The following is a 20,832-nucleotide window of genomic DNA, read 5'->3' as shown; positions in this document are numbered from 1 at the left end:
TGTCTGGCTTCTAACAATAGCTTTTAGTTATCTCAATACTTTTAAGACACTGAACTTCTAAGATATCTAAGTTATCTTGTTATCTTTTGTAATCAAGGGCTTGAAAATCTTTCGATGAGGCTTTGAGAGTTCTTACCTTGTTTTTTCAGTCATGAACTACCTGTCATCATTCTGAAAATTCTGTTATGACAACATAGAAATCATACCTACAGACGCTTCTGTGCTCAAGTAAATCCCCCGGCTCCCTTTTTATCTGACTAAGGAACTTCAACTCATTCTTTTAGAGGTTTTTCAAATTGCATCTGTAAAGCCTTACATGACACCATCTGGTAATAGGCAACTTTCTAACCTTTTTAACCCAGTAGTGTAGCCCTTCGAAGAAACTTCCCGTCTTTTATTCATCTCTTTATTCTCACACCTACAGTACCTGAACCTTTTTAAGTGAGCAATAAATGCTAAATGAATGAAGACTGATTAACCCAATTATATAATATTATATAAAATTTCCATGTGGAAGTTTTAGAAAAAAATTTTATGCAAAAATCGAAAGACATAACAAAATGAAAAATATTCATAGCACATAAGAGTTAGTTTCCTTAAAAACGTGCTCTTACAAATCAATAAGAAGCTAATGAACAATCTAATTAAATAAATGAGGAAATGATATGATGAATAGGCAATTCGCAGAATAATAAATGCCAATTTCCAATATATATAAGAAAAAATAGTACCAGTTCCTACAATGTAATGGATATCTATTCTTTTTTACTGTTTAGCATTCATTATGCCTTCTTCCTTTGTGAACCATTCCTTCCCCACCTGGTGCAGGTGAGCTGACCTTGCTACCTGACTCCCTGGGTGGGCATGGGATCTAGACCTGTCAATCATAATATTTTATTCACATTGGCACTATGACTGCTGCAGGAATGGGCATGTGATTCAACTTGATCGGATGAAACTTTGCTGCAACTATCTGGGAAAAAGCTCTTTTTCTAGCGGGGTTACAAAGACATCATCACTGTAACACAGGGAAGCCTGTTTGAGAATGAAGCCAATGCAGAAAGTAAGAGGTGTGGAACCTGATAATTCTGGTGAACACTTGGATCGAGTTTTCCTGAACTGACCCATCCCTGGATTTCTCAGTTATATGGGCTAATAAAATTTTCATTTTAAATTAAAACCAGTATAAGTTGACTTTCTATCATAGGTAGTCAAAAATTGTAAGTACACTCACAATTGTTAAAAGGTCAGACAAAAACTATTTTTATTAACTAGATTGTCAAAAATTATTGTTTTATAATACTCAGTATTGGAAAACATGGTATCTCACAATGCTGTTGGCAAATAAATTGGCATAAATTTCTTGTGGGGAAAATTGGTAATATTTAAAAAATTCATATAGTTTTGATCAAGTAATTCTACTTTGTATAATTTATTTTTGGAAGAATATACATGACAGTATATCAATAGTTGTCTCTGGGCAGTGAGACTGTGGAGACTTTAGTCTTCCCTATATGCTCTTTTTTTGCTGTTTAATCATGAATTTGGTTTATCTCACAGAGAGAATTTTACATGGCTTTTACAATTCTATGACCCAGAAATATATTTCACATGTGAACATTTTAACTTTGATAAATTTAAATTAACTATAGTAACTTTTTATTTTGGCTAGTAAGTGTTATTGACCAAATATTTCCAAATATAAATTTCTATTATTGGCTGGGGCTGTGGCTCATGCCTGTAATCCCAGCACTTTGAGACAGAGGCAGGTAGATCACTTTGAGGCCAGGAGTTCAAGATCAGCCTGGCCAACATGATGAAACCCCATCTCTACTAAAAATACAAAAATTAGCCAGGCGTGGAGGTGGGCACATGTAATCCCAGCTACTTGGGAGGCTGCGGCAGGAGAATTGCCTGAATCTGGGAGGCAGAAGTTGTAGTGAGCCAAGATTGCGCCACTGCACTCCAGCCTGGGTGACAAAGTGAGACGACGTCTCAAAAAAAAAAAAGCTTCTATTACCAATCTTCACTGATATTTGAATCAGCACACATCAAAACCTTACTAGTTACAGTGAGTTAAATGACAACACGAGGAACAAAAAGACAAATCCAGAAGCCTAGCATTGGCATATGATAAACACATGCAAAATATTGGCTGTTATTGTTATGTTCTATAAGATAACTGGCAAGCTCTCTTAAATGAGTCAATATCATGAAAAAAAAGCGGGGGTGATAGGGTGACTGGGAGCTATTCTAACCTTAGACAAATAAGACAGAAGAATCAGATGTACTGTGTGGTCGCTGACTGAATCCTGGCTTAAGCACAACAATTTTTAAGACACATGGGAGATAATTAGAAAACCTTGATTATAGGCACAGTGTTAGTTAATATTAGGGAAATGTCATTAGTTTTGTTAGATGTAATGATGGTGATCTGATTATATGGGAAAATAATATTTTTCATACTGAAATATTTAGGGGTAAAGTATGATATATTTATTTAAATACTTTAGTAAACCAATAAAAGCTAAACTGTCAATAATTATAACATGTAGGTATTGGTTAATGGGTATTGTTATTAGGAATTGGTACTTTTTCTTTGTTTAAAAATTTTCATAATAAAGTCAAAATCAATTAAAATAGAGTATAAAAACAAGCAAAACCTTTCCAATCAATTCAAGTCTTTCCTATGTCTTGGGTTGTTCTAAATAAGAATGCTTTAAATGATTTGAAAATTTGTTTCTCTAAAATACGTTAAAATTGTGTTCCGTAAGTGTGGATTATACGTTCCCTTTGCAATTTTATACTGTTAATTGGCTTAATATGGCCTTTCATCCTCCGATGAACTTCAGCAAATCAGTACACAATTTTCAAATACATTATTAAGGAACAGAACTTGAAGTCATGAAGCATTAATAAAGAGAAGTGTTGAGTATATTTTTCTATTAATTAAATGTGTTTCTTTTTACACTTTTTCATGGGGTGGAATTGAGTATATTATGAAGAAAGCTAATCTTTGATCTAAAGTTGCAATTTGATTAGCAAAATCTATTAGCACGTGGCTGGGCATAGTGGCTCACGACGATAATCCCCACACTTTGGGAGGCCGAGGCAGGTGGATCATCTGAGGTCAGGAGTTGGAGAGCAGCCTGGCCCACACAGTGAAACCTCATCTCTACTAAAAATACAAAAATTAGCCAGGTGTGGTGGTGCACGCCTTTAATCCCAGCTACTGGGGAGGCTGAGGCAGGATAATTGCTTGAGCCTGGGAGGCAGAGGTTGCAGTGAGCCAAGGTTGCGCTATCGCACTTCAGCCTGGGCGACAAGAGTGAAACTCAAAAAAAAAAAAAAAAAAAAAAAAAAAGCCTATTAGCACTTAATTTAAGTTTTTGTAGAGACAGGGTTTGGCTATGTTGCTCAGGTTGGTCTCAAACTCCTGGCCTCAAGCAATCCTCCTGACTCCACCTCCCAAAGTGCTGGGATTACAGGCGTGAGCTACCACACCCAGCTTTAAGCACTTCCACAGGAATGCTAGTCCCACATAGGACTGAAAGCTTTGGAGGTGTGGAATGGCTCACTGACCACATTTCTTTTGACTCCTCTGCTCATATCTGACATGACTGAGCAATGTGCAGGATATTTTAAAAGAACTCATTCTTACTGGATAATAGGGAGAGTTTTTCTTTTTTCTTTTTCTTTCCTTGTTTTTTTTTTTTTTTTTTTTTTTTTTTTTTTTGATAGTGTATAAAAACTGCCAGGGCATTTAGAAAAGGTAGAGGCATATAGAAGAGAAATTAATCACTAGCTTTTTTTTTTTTTTTTTAAAAAGAATATCCTACCTATGTATTATGGAGAAATAATAGGTAACAAATGGAAGAAAATGCAATCTATATAACCAGTGCAATTTATCACAGCGTTGTGAGGGTAAAGCAAGAAAATCCATGTAAGATGCTTAGCACAATGCCTGGCATATAATAAACACATGCAAAATATTGGCTATTATTGTTATCATTATCCCAAGATAGTTCCCAAGAAAATGAGTTTTACGTATCTTAGTGAAAAGTGAACACTTTCACCTACAAACAGTGGAGCATCTTAAATCTTCATGTGTCAGTTCTAGAAGTTTTCCAGGTATTAAGTAGGATAATGATGGGGCTACAAATTAGTTTCAAGATCACTTCTAACTGCTTAATATTCTGTTTCAGCTGGAAAGAAAGGTTAAAGGAGACTGAATTTGACCTAGTTTTGCATGATAATGCTGTGGTTTAGACACAGAGGTGACATGTGGCTGGTGAAATTAAAGTGCATAAAGCAGGCTCTCTTTTCCTTTCCATAGGTAGGATTCTTCTAAGAGTATACACTAAACAGTGTTCCTGCTGTTTTCAGTTCCTTCTTCAACAGCCTAAAATTTTCAAAGCAGAACAGGCTCTATAGGCTTTTTTTTCCCTCTCTTTTTCTGAAAAGGTGATTCAGTTGGCTGAGTGGGAAGGAACAAGAAAAGAGGATAAAGAGACATTTAGTATAAGCAAACAGAGCCTAGGATTGCTTTGGAAGTTCTGTATAAATCTATAAAGCTCCCTGTCACCCTATTATGTCTCCAACAAGCAACAGTGGAGATACAAACAAACACAAAAACACTTCACTATTTCTGGTTACCAGTGTCTGTGAAGTCTACCTTTTTAGTTGCACTTTTCTTGATCCTTCCATTTTTTCAATTAGAAGGAAAATAGCTTAATATGTCACTGGGTAAACAAAAAAATGACTGTAACTTCTTAAAGGTATGGACTAAGTCTTATTGCCTTTGTATCTCCAGTGTCTGGCACAGAGTAGGTGGCAATAAATGCTTGTGTAATGAAAGAAAGAATGAATGAATAAAAGTATTAATTTAAATAAACGAATATCCCATGAGTTTAAAACAGTATCCAAACACTGCCAATCAATACCTTGTCCCTCAGCACTGCCATATAAGCAAGTCTAATGAAAACAATTTTCAACATACTGTGGGTTATATGTTAAGGCAGCATTCAACATACATTGAAACAAATATTTCAAATTTGGCAGCAGGGTTATTTGGCAGATAGTATATAATTAAATTTACACATTCACACTTCTTTTATTTTATATCATCCTAACTACTACTAACACACCTAGTATTTTGCCCATACTTCCTGTTTTGTTGTTTAAAATTAAGCATTAGGTAGATTATGATCAAGTAAATGGAATTAATTTCATTTCAGATGTTGTTAACTTATGGTGAAAAAGAAAGATAAAATAACCATAGAAACTTGCTCTAGTGGAGACTGCAGTGAGCCAAGATTGTGCCACTGCACTCCAGCCTGGGTGACAGAGGGAGACTCCATCTCAAAAACGACAACCACAACAACAACAAAACAAACGAACTTGCTCTAGATTGCTGAGTCGTGGATTCCCCACCTTACCAATATAAACTCTTTTCTATGTGGTAGATAGACATTTGGCAGTATCGAGGGTGGATGGTTGAAGAGTATTCACACTTCAGTGCATCCATTTGCATTATCACATTTCAAAGCCTCAAGGCATTATCACTTCCTTTTATTAAGTGGCATAATAATTTGGGAAAATGGTTATGCTTATCATCATCTGTCAGTCAAACAACTCCTGTGTTAACAAAATCTATTTTTTCCACTCGATGAATGGGTGTGTGCATGTGATGTCTTATGTTCATGTCAATATTAGTAGGACTTGGTTTTGTGATGAAACTATTTCACTTATCAGAGGGCATGACTGGGAAATAGGAAAATTCTATTTACACTTTAATGAGCAGAAGACTGTGCTTCACGTCAAAGTCATGTAAAAACTATACTTTAAGAGTCGAGTTCATATGAGTATCTGTAAATAACTGAAACACTAGCATATATCATGTTGTAAGATAGATTTCACCATAAGGTTACATCTCCATAAGGAATATCTATATAAATCGAGTGGGGAGGAAATCTCTAAACCTACTGTTGGTTAGTGTTGAAAAGATAGGTCAAAGGCAGATTATTTCATCTGCTGTCCCTCATGTAAAACAATAAACATAGCCTCTAACCTGTACACATAATAAATAAAACTTGAACCTATGATGTCTAATAAAATGAGAGGTCTAAAAAAATCTTACTGATAAAGAACTTTTTTTTTTGCTCCTGTGCTCTCCAAGTGTTCAATTAAGTGGGCCAAAGAAGAAGTAAGAATATTATAAATATAAAATATTTCAGTCTAAATAAATGTGCATCTAAAGTTCTAATAAACATTTAATATAACCTTAGTGTTTTGATGTTACAGTTTTGATAATGTGATAACTCAAATAGATGATAAAACAATTATTTATTGAATTCAAAATATTTTATTAAATGGCATTACTTTTTCATGTTATTAGAATAAAAAATAAATCACAGGAATCAAACAAACGTTCACCAGGTTTTTGTCAATCATACCAAAGATAGTGAACTCTCAACTAACAATCATGGAAATTTGCTGTGTCACTGCCACTCACTGAATGCCACTTGTGTGTCAGGCATTATACTAGGTGCCTTAACTACTTTACGGTGTTAAAATCTTTTAACAACCCTATTATGTAAGTATGATTGTGTTCATTTTAAAGATGAGCAAACAAGTTCAGAGAATTTAGAAAACATCTTAAGTTTGCACAATATGTGACAGAGAAACAAATATTTGAGCGAGGCCTACATTCTTTTCATGTTCCAGTTACAACCTCTTGATTTTTTTTCCCAATTCCCATTATTATTCAAGCCAATTTCAGCTGTGTTTTCTGAAACTTTCATTCAAAAGTTTCCCAACTGATACAACACAGAATTTCATGAAGCCTGTGTAATGTGGTGGTATAAAGAAAGAAAATAAATATTTATTTTTTTGGCATTGTACATTTCATAGTTTCTTAATTCTTTCATATAGTAAAGAATATAGAAATTATTTGGGGTACCACATGTTTATTGAAACAAATTCTAGAATTATTCACTGCTAAGAATTATTACTGGGATCAGGACTCCCAGTGTTTGTTTAGAAACAACTACTCTTGTTGTTAGAGGTCTTTTAGAATGCTTTTGGTTATATCATTCAAGTATTTCAATTCTTCCTTGAGCTTCTGAAAAGTAAAACTCTCCATTAATATTTTCATTTGTAGTATTGATTATAACTACAAGAATTTCATGTGCTTCTTAGTGGACATCTCTTCATTGTGATAATATTGCACTATAGTAGTTTTTCCTTCCAATTATATTATTATACTTCAAATGTCATTTTCCCATTAGGCGTATAATAAGATATATTTTCATACATTAAAATCTTGTTTATTGATGGATTTTACACAGGATAGTCTCAGGTTTCTAGCCCATTTGTAAGAAGCTCCTATTAAGAAATTCAATGAAGCATGGGAACAATGCACAAGTAATTTATTAACATATCAACAGGCTTTAATTTGCTAACATTTTCCTATCATGCTAGGGTGACAGAATAGAAAGAAGAAATTGCTAAAGCATGGAATATAGTAAAATTTGAAGAAAAGCTATCTACCTTTTAAGTGCTCATGGATTCCACTGTTCACAGCATGAAGAACTACATGCTTGCAAAACGACAGTTTCTAGTCATATTGCCTAATTTATTTAGGCTCCATCTGTTTACCTGTATTATTTACTTGACACTATATAAAATTAGAGGAGCACATGTGAGGCACAAAAGGAAAAGCTCTGCCAAAGGAAATACACATTACACAGGTTAGCATAAAAACCCTGAAGTGGGCTGGGCTGGGCGTGGTGGCTCATGCCTGTAATCCCAGCACTTTGGGACACAGAGGCGGGTGGATCATGAGGTCAGGAGTTCAAGACCAGCCTGGCCAACATAGTGAAGTCCCGTCTGTACTAAAAATACAAAAAAATTAGCTAGGTGTGGTGGTAGGAGCTTGTAATCTCAGCTACTCAGGAGGCTGAGGCAGGAGAATCGCTTGAACCCAGGAGGTGGAGGCTGCAGTGAGCCGAGATCGCACCACTGCACTCTAGCCTGGGCGACAGAGCGAGACTCCATCTAAAAAAAAAAAAACAAAAAACAAAAAAAGAACCTTGAAATGTTTATATCTTCAGTTACTGTAGAAACAGTGACTTCCTCATTTATTTTAACTCATTTTTTCCTACACGGATAAATGGAAAAAATCTATGATTACCAGCAAATATGTGGTAAATAAATGCCTTCTATAAACCATACTAATCATAATGAGTGCCACATTTTCTTTGGCTGGGCTAGGTTTCAAGAACATTCGAGTCCAAATGTCTTAGCGAGGCTGAGCCTGTACTCCCCAGTGAGGCACAGTCCCCACTAAACCTATCTCGTAAATGCTGGCCTCTCATATTGCTGTTAACTATCTGAGTTTTCATTTTTGCTCTGGGCTGAACTCCCTCCAAGTGGCTGGGAATATGTCTGCTTTATTCACTCCTGTACACTCTTTCACTTGTAGAGTGTTCGACATATAGTACATGTGTGATAAATATTTGTTGACTGAACAACTGAAAGAATGAATAAATAGATGGAGAGAAAAAAGGAGCTTCAGTCTGTAAGTTTCCTTTAAACACAATATCCCAGTTGATTTCGAAGAAAAAGAACTTCCTTCCTTGTTTTAAAAATAATACAATAGACATAATAGTAGTCATCATATGAGGTTTTAATATGCTACCTGATAATCTATACTCTGAATTTGTATCGTATATATATTTTATAATGTCTAAGTAATGATTATTCAATTAATGTTAAATAAAATACATGCAGACAAGATTTTGTCAAAGAGCAAGTTTAACAGTCTAGCTTTCAACGGCCAGAAAAGGCGCAGGCACAGGCATGCTGAGTTAAAAACCATCTGTGGGATTCATTTTAAATCGGCGGTAATGACGTTTCCCTAATTCACAGAGCTTATGCTGCTCTTGTCCATTAGCCCCTTAGACCTGCCCCCCAAAACCAAATGTATACACAAATACCTTTCAACTTTCTGTGGATTGCTAAATCAGACAATCAAGTCTCATAGAAAAGAGAGATACATTCAAAGTCAATGGGCTGAGACTTTACTACGGCTAACACACATGAACTTTAAGGCAAGCCTCTGGTGTAAGCTTAGACTATAGAGCAGCTTTTTGGGCTTAGTTCCCAGTTCTTCACTGAATTTCCAACAGTTCAGTATCACACTGTAGTTTCCTCTGGATAAACGAGGTAAGCTAATAAAAATTTTGCCTTTTATTTCTTATTACCGTTATGCACCATTTTCTTGCCATCTTTTGGACCATATCTTCTTTCTCATATATAGATAGAAACTTGATAAACTAAACTGACTTTCTTTTCAGTATTATATTTCCCTACAATGTGTGTATTTTATGGTCAATATAACATGCCTTATCATCTAAGGAATATATCACATAAATGATCTGCCATCATATTTTCTACTAATTTTAGGTTTTAAACCTAGACTTTAAAGCCTAGGATATATGAGAAACCTCTCCCTACATGTGCTATTTCTCAAATACCCATTTCATTTTGCCTATGCTAGTACTAGTTTATCTTCTTGTAGCTTAATTCCTGTGCTAAGAATTGGTAAGATTTAGAAACTGACTGTGTAAGTCAGGATAACCAGTTTCACTTTCTTACAAACATTAACTGGCTATTTATACTCTGACAGAAATACTATTAGACTACAGCCTTACGAAGAAAGCTGACTTCTATATGTTTAAAAGTTACCTTTGATAGATCCCTGAAGTTTCCTGGAAGAGTCAGGTCCAATTCTTCTGATTCATAGTTGGTTAATACCCATGGAAATACTGGATATTGGTTCAGATCATTATATGTCCGTCCTAGTAAAGAAAAACAGAAATAAAAATTTGTATACACAAAATGCTTATGAAATAGTTTCTGTTCTTACAAAGCATCTATTGAATTTCAGAAGAAAAGTAACTTTGTATTTATTGAACCATACCTTTAACTCTGATAACAATGCTTTTCAAGTGAATTCATTCAATTGTTTTAAAACATAACCAGAATTACTATTTATAAGATTGTGATAGAGACTACTGGCTGGTTATTGTAATTGATTCTCCTCTTTCTGTGCTACACCACATTTCTCAGCCTCCCTTACAAGTAGCTATGGCCACGGGATTTAGTTCTAATCTACAGAATGTGAGCAAAGTCTCTTCAAGGCTTGGCCCACTGAAACTTCCTGCATGTGTATCTCATCTCTCTTCTGCTGATGTAGATAATATTGCAACCCTGGAAGCAGAGCCTTGTCAGTTAGAGGCCCTGAAAGTAATTATGGAGGAAGTCACCCCAATGACCTGCACATTTGCAGCTTAGGTGACGGTATTCTATTTTATCTTTTAATTATTTTTTATTTTTTTTGAGATGGAGTCTCGCTCTGTCATCCAGGCTGGAGTGCAGTGGCGTGATCTTGGCTCACTGCAATCTCTGCCTCCTGGGTTCAAGCGATTCTCCTGCCTCAGCCTCCGGAGTAGCTGGGATTACAGGCACATGCCACCACACCTGGCTAATTTTTGTATTTTTAGTAGAGATGGGGTTTCATCATGTTGGCCAGGCTGGTCTCAAACTCCTGACCTCGTGATCTGCCCGCCTCAGCCTCCAAAAGTGCTGGGATTACAGGCCTGAGCCACTACGCCCAGCTGTGATGGTATTCTATTATAATGAATATATATCGAGAAATTATGAGTACACAGAATACTATGTTAAACTTATATCAAGAATGAATGCAGAGAATTTGCAAGTGGACAGAAGTACTCTGAAGCTAGGATGAAAAAGTACAGAGGCAGATGTCAATCATACATTTTTTCACTCCTTAAGTTCATGATTTTTTTTTTTTTAATCTTACGTTGTTTCACCTGAGTGAAGAACTGTGGATCTTAGGGTGAGTATGTCTGTTTATGTTTTGGTAGAATGTCTTAAACACTTCAGATATGATATTGAGGTACACTGGAAATGTGGAAAGTTTAGGGGAGCAAGCTGTGCCCCCCCCTCATAAACTGGAACTGAAAAAACATAGGATCAGGTGAAATTAAAAGAATGGCTATCAAAGAAACAGGATCCTAAGAAAAGTTTTGTTGAACAAAATTATTTTTTATAAAAATGTGTTATGATCCAATTATCAGTAATTTTCTAAATTTCCATTAAAATTCACACAAAACAGCTATTTCACTGGTATTTAGTGATATGAATTTCATACAGTATGCCGTGGTTGCACACACCACATGTACTATCACAGTAATATAGATTTGCAGGTATTATCTTGTTCATCATCAGGAAATTACGTTAAATGATATCTGCTCTTATAGCAGTTGGAAAACATAACTGTGAAATATAAAAAAAAAGAACTACAATCTGAGTAAGAACTAAAATCTGCAATTGTAAGCACCAAACCAAATTAATTAATACATTTAGAAAACATTTTATTGATGACTATTTTATCTGTTTATTATATGAAGCTTTGCATTTTACAACTAAACTGCATATTGCTTTAAGTGTATAAACTGCTGTAAGTATGTAATATAGGTGTGGATAATGGCAGCAGAATACTGCTTCCACTTTGCATTTACTGGGATGAGGTTACAGCTAGGTTAGGGCTTCCCCTGTGTTGCCCCACCACAGTTCTCATACAGACCTCTATTATACCTGATACACATCACCGTTTACTTCTCTGCCTCTCCACCAGTCTGTAAACTCATAAATGTCAGGGCTGGGCTGTTTGTTTGTTTTTGTAATCTCTCTGTGTTGGCACATACCATCTGCCCAATAAATATTTGTTGATGGAATGGATATGCATGTGATAAAAATGGAATAAAATGATCCAAATTTCAGAAGATGAACAAACGTAAGTCAAGTAAAGGAAAACTGCAGAACATTATCTTTAGAAGATGAGGATTATGCAAAGGCATAGAGGTATATATGAGAGAGAATGATACTGTGAATGTCTGCATTAAACTAGAAGAAAATGTCTGCAGCTAGGTGGCTCAAGCAATCGATGAACCTGCTTGTATTTAAGTCTATGGTGAAGAAGAATAATGAGATTAAATGAGAGTTTGGAGCCATATTAAAGTCTTTGGTACATGACAATAATCTGCTAAAACAGTACCAATATTGTAAAATAAAAGCTGTACAATTCTAAACTTGAAAATTTATTACCAATAGTTCATATGTATGCTAACCTAGGACACCTGATAGGGCTCATTTTTTTTTTTTTAATATATGTATATATACAAAGAGTACAGATTGGCTAGACAGAGCTACTTCTGGGATCCTAAATGGGTCCATGGCAGAGTTTAGAGCTCTTCCATTTTCTGAGGGGATCTGTTCTACTTAAAAATCTGGAGATTTTAATGAAAAGCAAGTATTCCAGTGTGTATTTTTTTAACAGAATAATGCTGATGCTACCTATCTAGATATAACATATATTACTTAAATAAATTAATTGATAGATGAAAATCAGATACCACAATTGTTAAAATAATTTCTGATGAAGTTTTATAACTTACATATGAAGGAAAACTGTTAAAATAAAAAGCCAATTTACATAAACACAGTATTTAAATGTACTGTATAAATGCAAATAGCATAAAAATATAGACCATATTTGAAGACCCTAGCCTTTTAATAGAAATGATTTTCTAAGAAAGAAAAGGATACTGCTTGAGGGTAGAGGGAAGGAGGAAGGTGAGGATCCAAAAACTACCTATTGGGTACTATGCTTATCGCCTGGATGACAAAGTAATCTGTATATCAAACACCCGTGACATGTAATTTACCCCATAACAAATCTGCACATGTACCGCCTGAGGCTAAAATAAAAGTTAAAAAAAGATATAATGCTATTTTTAGAAAGAAATACAAAGAAGAAAAGCATTATTTAAAAATGCACACACACGTATACATAAAATGAATGATGCCAGTAACCATATTTCATGTCTATTATTCTGTCCTGCATTTTGTTTTTTGCAATTCACTTTAAATAATCTTTGAGTGGTCCTTTGAAAATAAGTGCTAAGAAGAAAATTTTAGTAATTTTTAAATTAGCAGAGGTTTATAGCACTATTTTAATTCTAATAAATATAATAAACTTTATAAATAAATATGACATTAATGCTTATTTTTAATAACAATTTCTGCATAAGAGCCTATCAAAATGGACAGTCATATATGTATTTGATTTTAATAAAAAATGCACAATGTATTTAATGTTACATGGAAAAAAAAGAGTGACTAAGTGGCACTTTGGGGTTTTGCATTGATATGTTTTAATCATGAATTAGCATTACTCCTTTAATTACTTTACTGAACATCTTTGTGAAATGAAAAAAAAAATACTGTTCATTAAATCATCCAAAAAGTGAGATATTTCCAAAGTAATACTTGTTAGGCTCTGGCATACCTAGATATTTATTTACTAATTGTTTTGCTTTTTCTTTAGGATAGTTGATATTTAGTAAATACACTGGTGCTATAATTGGTAGGGTCCTTTCCTTCTCCAGCAGTGGTAAGTATATATATATATTTGTGTGTGTGTATATATATGTGTATGTATATGTGTATACATATAAATATATATGTACACTTTATTTTGCTAACTATGCTTATAAGAATTTATCTTAGAAGATGAATATTAAATACTGCAAGCCTATGACACTAATCTACTCAAATAATAAAAGTGAAACACAGTAAATGAGATCTCAGAATCACTGGATATGTTTCTTCATTAAAAAAAAACTTTTTAATTAAACCATCCAATTTAATGTTTTTATATGGCACTTTGGTTTTGAAGGTAAAGTGATCTAGAGACAGCTGACAAAGAAATTATAACTGCAATTCCTTGGTGAAAATGTTAATGACAGCAAAATATTGTTTAATTAGATGATTGCAGCATCTGGATTAACACTCTTTAAGAGCGATGTTCCTGTGCTTGTCTGCTTCTTCACACTTTACAGACATTTTGTCATCTCTAGGTCATTAGGAAAGAATTTTTAATGATTTTTCTAGAAGCAAGCAGTTCAAGTTACATCTAATTAGATGACAATAATAAGCCCAACACATGCAGTAGCTAAATATATACATAATTAACCAGGGAGGGCTTGTTCATCACAGAGTAAAAAAGTGGAAAATGCTAAACAGGAGAAAAAGGTTGGGGTTGGAGAAGTCGTGCTGAATTCATTAGCTATCATATGAAAAACAACTCAAAATGCTTAAAAAAAAATTCTCAAGTTTAACAGGGGATCATTTATACAAAGCTACGTTAGCAGTCACTCTCCTATGTTTTAAAATGCAAGAATTACAGGTTTCAACATCTTTTCCATAATATTATCTAAAAAGGTATAAAATAAGGTGTAGGTTGTATTTTTCAGAAAACGAACAGAAATCAGGTCAATCTGGGAACTGAAAGTTGAAACCACATTTTAAGTAGAACTCTAAGTATCATTAAGATTATTTTACATAATCATCTAAAATTTAATGTTCTTTAAAAAAAAATCAAGTGTTTCACAAATAGTTACATAAATTATGCCATATCTCTAAACTGGACTCTCATGTAGTTTTAAAAGTCATGCCTTCAAAGAATATTTAGTGAAATGGAAAAAGCAGAAAGCAAACCTGTATACATTATAGGTTCCCAATGATACACCACACACAGAGAAAGAAAAACAGAAAAATCACCCAAATGTCGACTGTGATATTTACGGTTAGAATTTTGAGTGGTTTAATTTTTAAAGTTACCATTTTTTGTATTTCCAATTTTCTAAAATGAACATTCATTAAATTTATAAATAGAATAAAACAAAGCCTAAGAACACATTTATGGAATTTTAGTTGTCTTTTAAATATGTTTCCTGAATATCTGACAAGCTTCTGTTACTATGTAAAGTATGTTTACAAAACTTACATACAGTAAATGTGAGTTTATTTATATGCAGTTACGCATATGTACACATACCACAGGAGGGTGTAAAAAGTCTGCATAATGCATTAATACTATGATACTGTGACCATGTGCTGTATACAGAGTCTTATTTTTAAAAGCATCTAGAAAGGAGAAAAGTGAAATTGGTCAAGTATGAGACACCTTAAGAAGTGGGTCATAAAATGTACTTTGTATTTCATACTAAAATAATATTTTTGGGAAAAAAGATAAATCTGAGAGTGCAAGACAGTAACCAATAATGTAGAGTTTGGTACTGTTTTAATCTAAGTCTTAGAATTATTTATAGAATATTTGTGGAGAACATTTATAGAAAATACGAAATTTATTAGGTCACATTGGCCTATATTTTTAAACATGTGAAGCCAGAAAAGATTGTTTCATCTTTTCAAACAGATTCCAATTCTGTAATACTTCTCTTTAATCCAAGAGGTTTAAAAATCCCTTGTCCAGTAATTCTAGTGAATTTACATAATAGATCATAAAATCCTGCAAATATTTACAAAAATAAATATTAAGTAACTTAATTTCATGGGTATTTACTGAGCAAAACTTTTTTTCTCATTGGGAAGACAAAATGCACATAAAATGCTAAGGATGCCCTATCATAAGAGTCAAAATGTGTGATACTGACAGTGCTATATGAAGATTAATAAAATTAGTTTTAGGTATGTCTTTTAAAGAATATAGATACAGGGCAGTAATTCTCAAAGTGTAGTCCCTAGATCAATGACATCAGCATCAAATGGAGACTTCTTAGAAATGCAGATTCTTGCAGCTCAATCCAAGCCTACTGAATCAGAACTTATGGCGGTGGGGACCAAAGATCTGTGTTTTAGCAATCCTGCTTTGGATACACTGAAGTCTGAGAACTGCTGGTATGGTGGATGCTGGGAGCGTTGATGGCTGGTGGTGTTGATGGCTGGTGGTGTTCAGCTACGCCCATCTCCAAGAATTGCTATCGATAGAAGAAAGTCCCCAATCCAAAGTCATGTCTCCTTCCCAGGAGTCTGCATCCAATGGCTGCAGAGTGGAGGTAATGAAGACCTGGCTCCCTTGCCTCAAGCCAAGACAACTTTGAATGGTTAGCCTAGCCCAGGCACCCCATGGGATCTACTGAAGCCTTTGTCACAACTACACTTACGTCTGAATCCTCCTTCTGCCCAGTTCTAATTTCTTCACTCCCCCACAGATGTTGATCCCAAGGGCTTTTCCAGTAAAAATCCTCAAGCAAATCTCTGTCTCAGAGTCTCTTTCTTTTGATCTAAAGCTTAACTGAAAACAGGGCTAGGTTCTACATTAAAGATAATAATTCCAGGCCCAGATCTAGTGCTAGAATATCAGTATCTACGAGTCATGACAGTAAATAAACTTCAAAGGGTTAATCTGATGAAATGTAAAAGAAAATGACAAAATTGTTCTAAATCATTAATTATTTAGGTTTTAAAAGCAGTTAATAAGTTAAGGCTGGTGACTGAAGGTGAAGTTGTATGGTACCAGGAATATCCTGGAACAGTATGCCGTAGTAACTGAATGAAAACTCTGGAGCTAAACTGCCCAGGTTTGAATCCTGACTTTGTCACTTATTAGCCCTATGCCTTGGGCCAAGTTATTTAGCTACTCTCTACCTCATCTCTTTGTAAAATAGGGATAAGAACAGAACCTAACTCATGGGGCTATTGTGAGGATTAGATGAGCAAATACATATAAAGACGTTAGAACAATGTTTGGCACATTATAAATCACTGAATAATCATAAACTTACTTTCCATGTTTTCTGAGTTCTTATTATTAACAAAGAAATGTTTCAGTAGGAAAAATGAAACAAAACAAAGACATAATAAAAATACTATTATTTTTTCTCAATCTTGATATCAAATAAAAATGTTTAAAAATATTATGACAAAATATAAGCCAACCATTTCTTGGCTTTAGATTACCTAAGAATTACAGTTTGTCAAAAAGAAGACTAACATCCTATCTAGAAACAATAAATCTTAAGTTTCGATCAATCAAATGAAATAAATATTTCCTGAACAATAACTGTATCCCTAAAACAGTGTTATAAACTAGTATGATTATTTTAGGACCCATGTTCGTTGAAGTGATACTGGTACAACTTAACATCTTTAGAGCACCCTTTATTTTAGGATCATAAGAGAACTCTGAAGGGTGATTTGATAAGAAGAGATGAATGGATACACACTGTCCACCAATCAGGAAAACAGGCAAATCTAATTGCTGCACTAACAAGTATTCAATCACAGCATTAGTGAAGCTTCTCTAATAAAACCATCACCCATGTCTTTAATGCTGGTGCTCAGTTTAAACTGGCATTCCTATTTAGTTTCAGGATGATGGCACAGGAAGAATTAAATTAATAGGAATATATCCAGGGAGAGTACCTCAGGATATCCATATTCATAATTTTTTTCAATTGTCATTCTACTTATTAAGGTTTATTTTGCCTGGATAGTCATCCACATCTGACAAAATCCTTGAAGAGTTCATTTAAAGCTCATCTTTTCCAAGAAGGTTTCCTCGAGTAGACTATTTCATATTAATCTCTCACTTCTCTAAACTTGTACTACACTGAATGGCACTTAATCCTGTACTTTCTTGTATGTTTTAAACGTTTTATATGCAAATCTTGTCCTGATAATTAGATCTTAAATGGCTAATGCAATTGTGCTCAAACTTTTTGTATCAGAACCAACTGGAGGGCTTGCTGAAAGGCGGGTTGCCAGCTTCTGATTCACTAGGTTTGAGGAGGAGTCTGAGGATCAGCATCTCTAAAAGGTCTCCAAGGTAATAATGCTGGTCAGGGGACTACATTTTGATAACCACTGAACTACAGCAAATTACAGTGAAACTTTTTTGTATAATGATATCATACAAAGTGTCATTTACTCTCTTTTTGCCATACCTGCTGCCACTATACTCATCCAAAATCTTCACCTCACATTTTCTTCTTGGAATGCCCTCTGCCTACTTCCTAGTGAATTCTTAACCATATTTCAATTCCCAATTTAAATGTCACCTATGGGAAGCTTTTTCTGATCTCTTAGTTATAAATAATGGCTTCTAGATTTGACTACTGCAAATGGCTTCACATATACTCCCATTATAATACTTTTTATACATTATAAAATTGCACACAATTTTATATATTCTAATACATTTTAATGGAATTACTGGTATACATATCTGTTTCCTCATTCTAATACTTTTTAGTGGAATTACTGATATACATCTGTTTCTTCACTATATTACGTCTTTTTAAAGGCAGAAACCATACTTTACTTGCTTCTGTAGTCAGAGAAAATTAGAATATGTGGTACATAGTAAATATTCAGTAACAATTTACTATTACTACTGTAATACTCTCCTTATAGCACTAATGCCAAGGAATCTCAATTTTGATTTATGCCATACATAATTATCAGTTTAATTTTCCTAAAGCTCCACATCGCATTCCCTTCTACTCCAAAACTATACTGACTCCTAAAAACCTCTTTATAAATCTGGCTCTTCTCTAAGGCTCCAATATTATATATAATTCTCTACTCCAGACAAGGTATGATAATTCTGTCCACTGAACACACCATATATATACAACTGGCAGAAATTTGTGAAGCTCTTCTCTTTTTTTCTCCCCAAACACATTTTAAAATACCTCCCCTCTGCTGAGCTCATGCAGCATTCACTGTAGCAATGACTCAGCATTTACTATCAGCTGTCCTAAAATGTCTTATTTATGTGTATTTCACTAATTCATCTAGACTGTAAGTGTTCTGTGCTCCTAGTCCCTATTGTTAATTTTTATCCCATTGCTTACAATAGTGAGGCTTTCATGTTTAGTTATAACTAATTGCAAAGGAAGTACCCAGCAAGTTTTGAAAAAATCAGTGGCCTATATAATCTTCATGTTATAAATAAAACAGACTTCAATGATTCAAAAAAGAATAGAAAGTTGCTTTTTAATTCCCATGACAGTCTGCATGCTCTGGCTCAGAAACCCAAAGATTGCCCCAAATAGAAAAAAGCATATTAGGCTCTATACTGCTCAGGTGCAACTTTTAGAAGGGATGACAATGTTATCTCACCCAGATTTAGACACAGCAGCCTTTCCAGAGTTGGACAGATAAAGAGACTCCCAGAGAGTAACAGGCATGAAGTAGGTAGTAGTTAGGTGGTACTGTACCACACTGTGGGAAATTGACCTGACATGAGTAAAATGCAGTGGGAAGGGATGGAGACTAGAAGAGACCTTTACAACAATGAACTGGAAAACATTCCATCCAGAGCCTGGAGAAAATCTTATTTTAGAATAGCAAAACCATTTAATATGATTGCCTGCTACATTGGAAACTGAACTGGAAGTGAGGTATATCACCCTGCCCTCCAGTTTTATATCGAACAGTTCCAAATAGCTAGCACAGCCAAGGGACAAAAACCCGTAAGTCCATCTAACAGTGTCTAATGATACTAAGTCTTGATAGGTCTCTCAAGAGCAGATAATACAAAAACCTAATACAGGGAATATGGAAAAATCTTACACAAGAACGTACAGAGAATATCATCACCCAAAATCAGGTAAAGATCCATACAGCTGAAAATAATACACTGCATGAACACATAATTTCAATAGTTTGAAATGTTTCTTAATTTGCAAAAAGACGGAGAACCCAGAGTATGAAGCTAATAATAACCTGGATTCTGGCTAGTAATTTATATTTGCAAAGATAAGCAATGAATGAGAAATAAAATTGAGTTGAGGTTTTTGTCTTACTCACGTATCATTTAAAAATGGTAATTCATTTTTGAGTTCAAATTAAGAAAAGTATAGTTTATAAGGCTTTTAAAAATGTAATATCTCTAGGAGAATTAATAACAAGGTGTTTATATTTTAAATCACAATATCACTGAGCAAAAAAGCATTCGTATAGCCAGAGAACAAACAACATAAAAAGCAAGAGAACATTAAAAAATAGTATAAAACAAGATGATATAAGACCAAACATACCAGTTATTACAACAGATGTAAACATATTAAATACTGATATTAAAAGATTAAAAGTCCAAGATAGAGTTAAAAGTTAAAATTCAACTTATGCTCCAGGACAGAAAGTTGGCAGATCTGGGATTCTATCTCTCTTCTCTTTGGTGCTGAAAGTTACGTTCTTTCTGCTACACCATGCTATTTACTTAAATATGCTAATGAAATTAAGTTCTTTACATTTCAGATGTTTAAATTCATTCTATTTATAAATAATATGCTAACTTAATAGTACAACACATTTCTTTTGTCTTTGAGGGAGTAAACAGGTTTATTCAAGATATATATGTGTGTATACTATACATATGAATAAATGCATGTATATATGAACACATATACATGAATGTATTGGTATTAAAATGAAAAAGCATTTTAATATATCAAATAGCTTTATTCCCTTTTGTGGACAAATCAAGTTTTGTCTATTTAATATGTATCTATTTACCCATATTTAATATATACCTATAGTATCTATAGTCACACTTATGTATGATAGATTAAAAAATAGTAATATTACATAGTTATATTTTTAAAGTAATGATTCAGAGAAGAACACTGCTCTAAATACACGGTTGTGAACATTCATTCATAACAAAACAATAATTACGGTAAGCATCTTTATTTATGTGGTTATTTAAATTCATCTAATTGCAAAAACTTTTTGTAGAGCCTGGTTTATAGAAGTAAACTCTTTGTAATTCATCATGAATAAGGGCTTTTGGAGCTTAAGAAAAAAGATGAAGTACTTAAATCTCATAGACATGTTTAACCACCGACAACCACTGATTTAGCAGAAAAC

General features: G+C 34.0%; 1 protein-coding gene across 9 annotated transcripts in view; it reads right to left on the bottom strand.

Annotated features, from left to right (window-relative positions):
* The window catches only part of NBEA (neurobeachin), a 742,365-nt gene that overhangs the window by 111,423 nt on the left and 610,110 nt on the right, over nucleotides 1-20,832 (bottom strand). For all 9 annotated transcript variants that reach the window (XM_028837519.2, XM_028837523.2, XM_028837524.2 and 6 more), the window contains one exon: nucleotides 9,751-9,863. In XM_028837519.2, coding sequence (XP_028693352.1) covers nucleotides 9,751-9,863 — 113 coding nt within the window. The remainder of the gene's footprint in view (nucleotides 1-9,750; nucleotides 9,864-20,832) is intronic.

The sequence above is a fragment of the Macaca mulatta genome, chromosome 17 (genome assembly GCF_049350105.2).
Source record: "Macaca mulatta isolate MMU2019108-1 chromosome 17, T2T-MMU8v2.0, whole genome shotgun sequence".
In the NCBI taxonomy this organism is placed as follows: domain Eukaryota; kingdom Metazoa; phylum Chordata; class Mammalia; order Primates; family Cercopithecidae; genus Macaca; species Macaca mulatta.
The sequence above is the reverse complement of the archived record's forward strand: the minus strand, read 5'-3'. Positions and strand labels throughout refer to the sequence as shown.